The 2,207-nt window shown below is 35.4% G+C and overlaps 1 protein-coding gene across 2 annotated transcripts in view; it reads right to left on the bottom strand.

Moving 5' to 3' along the window:
• Positions 1-1,437: 1,437 nt before the first annotated feature.
• The window catches only part of PAWR (PRKC, apoptosis, WT1, regulator), a 134,826-nt gene continuing 134,056 nt past the window's right edge, over positions 1,438-2,207 (bottom strand). For both annotated transcript variants that reach the window (XM_015415219.1, XM_015415220.1), the window contains exon 7: positions 1,438-1,580. In XM_015415219.1, coding sequence (XP_015270705.1) covers positions 1,494-1,580 — 87 coding nt within the window. In that variant the 3' untranslated portion in view covers positions 1,438-1,493. The remainder of the gene's footprint in view (positions 1,581-2,207) is intronic.

Below are 2,207 nucleotides of genomic sequence, written 5' to 3'. Positions count from 1 at the left end.
TATGCATGAGAGTGCTCAGAAATACAGTTAAGTAATCAGTGCATTTTATGTCATCAAAACTAGATTGTTTCTCGAAGTCTTTTTACAAATTGTGCCTAAACTGAAATTACAGGTGCTGAAGTGAACAGAAATACAATGAATACAAGGTTCTAAGTAAAACCTTCAATGCATTTCTTTATCTTTTGTATTCTTGAATACAGCACAACTTGCTTTGACCAGAAAAAGCTTGGGTTTAAGGAAAGGTTTTACTTTGGGATAATTCTCCAGACAAATAGCATTTATTTAAACAAAAACTGAATACTGTACTTCCCAGATAAACTCCTTTCAGTGGTTTCTAAAGACTGTTCCACTTTTGAAATGCAGAAGTGATGGAGACAGCTGACATTAGTGTAAAACAGACCAAGCAACATTATTTTACACAAATATTAGTGTCATTCTAGAACAGATGTTTCTCTATAATACTCTTACAGGGCCCCAAAATCATGAGCTTTCCTCTTGTAAACTATATTCATTAAAAACTTATCACAGCTTTAAAACCCTTTGCAAATCATGTCAGATCCTGATATATCCCATGTGTTAATACTATTGCAAAAAAGAATGCACCAGGCTTGCTTTAGTGTATTTTAATGGTATCCTGACACAAATGTGGGATCCTAACTACAAAGTGCCACTCTCATATAGCTTTCAGTTATTGCAAACAGAGCTTCCCTCTCTGGGTTCTCCCTTGTATAGGCACTTACTTTCACTGTTGACATGCAGGCATTGTGATTAACTATGGTATGCAACACAGGCATTTTCCTAACAACTACTTCGCTAGTGTTGATAATGACTGGTGATTTATTTAAGTTTTATAAAACAGGGTTTTTTTCTTGTCAAAGAGCAGTTATACAGGAAAAAATACTATCTACCATTGTCAGTATTTCAGATATAGTAAAAAAAAAATCACAAAATACAAGATTTCTTTGTAGATTAAGTAACCCATCTGAAAAAAATTTAACATCAGCATTGTAGTAAGGCACCTGCATTTTACAGCTGTTTAAATAAACAGCAAATATCTTCCAATATATATAGATTTTGAGTTTGTGTAAACAAGATTTACTCCTATTACTTCCTTTCATTTTAGGAGAAAAAAAAGAACATCTACATAGACCAAGATATGATCTTGGTGCTCAGATTTTTTTAAAGGTGTTACTGAGCCATGTACATATCAATCTAAAGGCCCATCAGTATCAGGACTCTGATGTTTGAAGAGATGTCAGTATTTGAACTATGTATCTTGGATAAAAGTTTAAGAGTAGTCACAGAACTTGATACTGTTTTACTAATGGCAGAAAGAGCATTATGTAAAACATTCATCCTCCCCGACCCACCCACAACAATAAATATAAAGACAGTTGTTTTGACATATTGCAACAGAGGAAATGTTCTAGCCTTGATCTGTAACATTTAATCAGTAGTTTTCATATTTCATTCCTCTCTGAGGATTCCATCTTCTACCTTGTCAGCTGTCCAACAACTTTTAAGAGTGTCTTATTTTCCTGCTTTAATTGCTCATTTTCATCTTCTATATCATCAAGGTCCTTTTAGAAGAAAACATAATTATTAGTTCATAGTATCAATATCTTGTTTTTAGATGCTTTGATTATAACCCTCTATGCTGAAAATATCACTCCTAGAGGACAATTGGAAATTGTGACCAACATCTCATTTCATGCTCAGAGAGGTGCTGGGGAAAATGCACTGTGAGCGTGGCTCTGTCAAGCTACAGCCATGTTCCATTGCCACCAGATACCTCTTTCAGTAGGAAATGGGGAATTGATACTGCATTGGCCTCTTGAGGAATCTCCCATTCCTGATGGACTTGAATGCCAATTGCCTGGCTGGTGATGGGCTCTTTAGACCACACTTTAAGACTCACTGGATGCCTGGCTATTCTAACACTTAATCCATACTAAGAGGGGAGATGTAGCACTTAATACTTTAAGACATTTTTCTATGCCACAACAGTTGATTACCAATAGACCATACATTCTTTCTAAATTAGTAGCTGGAGCTGGAGGATGGTAGTTTAACAATGCCTTCTGAGCCGTTTATCAGACTCAATTTTATTATATACCAAATGCCACATAAGAACTGACAGGAATGTAGGTGAACGTTGAAACAAGAAAATAGTAGAAACATGAGAAAATGCACAACCTGGGAACGAG

This window comes from Gekko japonicus, unplaced genomic scaffold (assembly GCF_001447785.1).
Source record: "Gekko japonicus isolate JY-2015 unplaced genomic scaffold, Gekko_japonicus_V1.1 scaffold118, whole genome shotgun sequence".
NCBI classification, from domain to species: domain Eukaryota; kingdom Metazoa; phylum Chordata; class Lepidosauria; order Squamata; family Gekkonidae; genus Gekko; species Gekko japonicus.
Note: the sequence above shows the minus strand (reverse complement) of the source record. Positions and strands in the feature narration are given on the sequence as shown.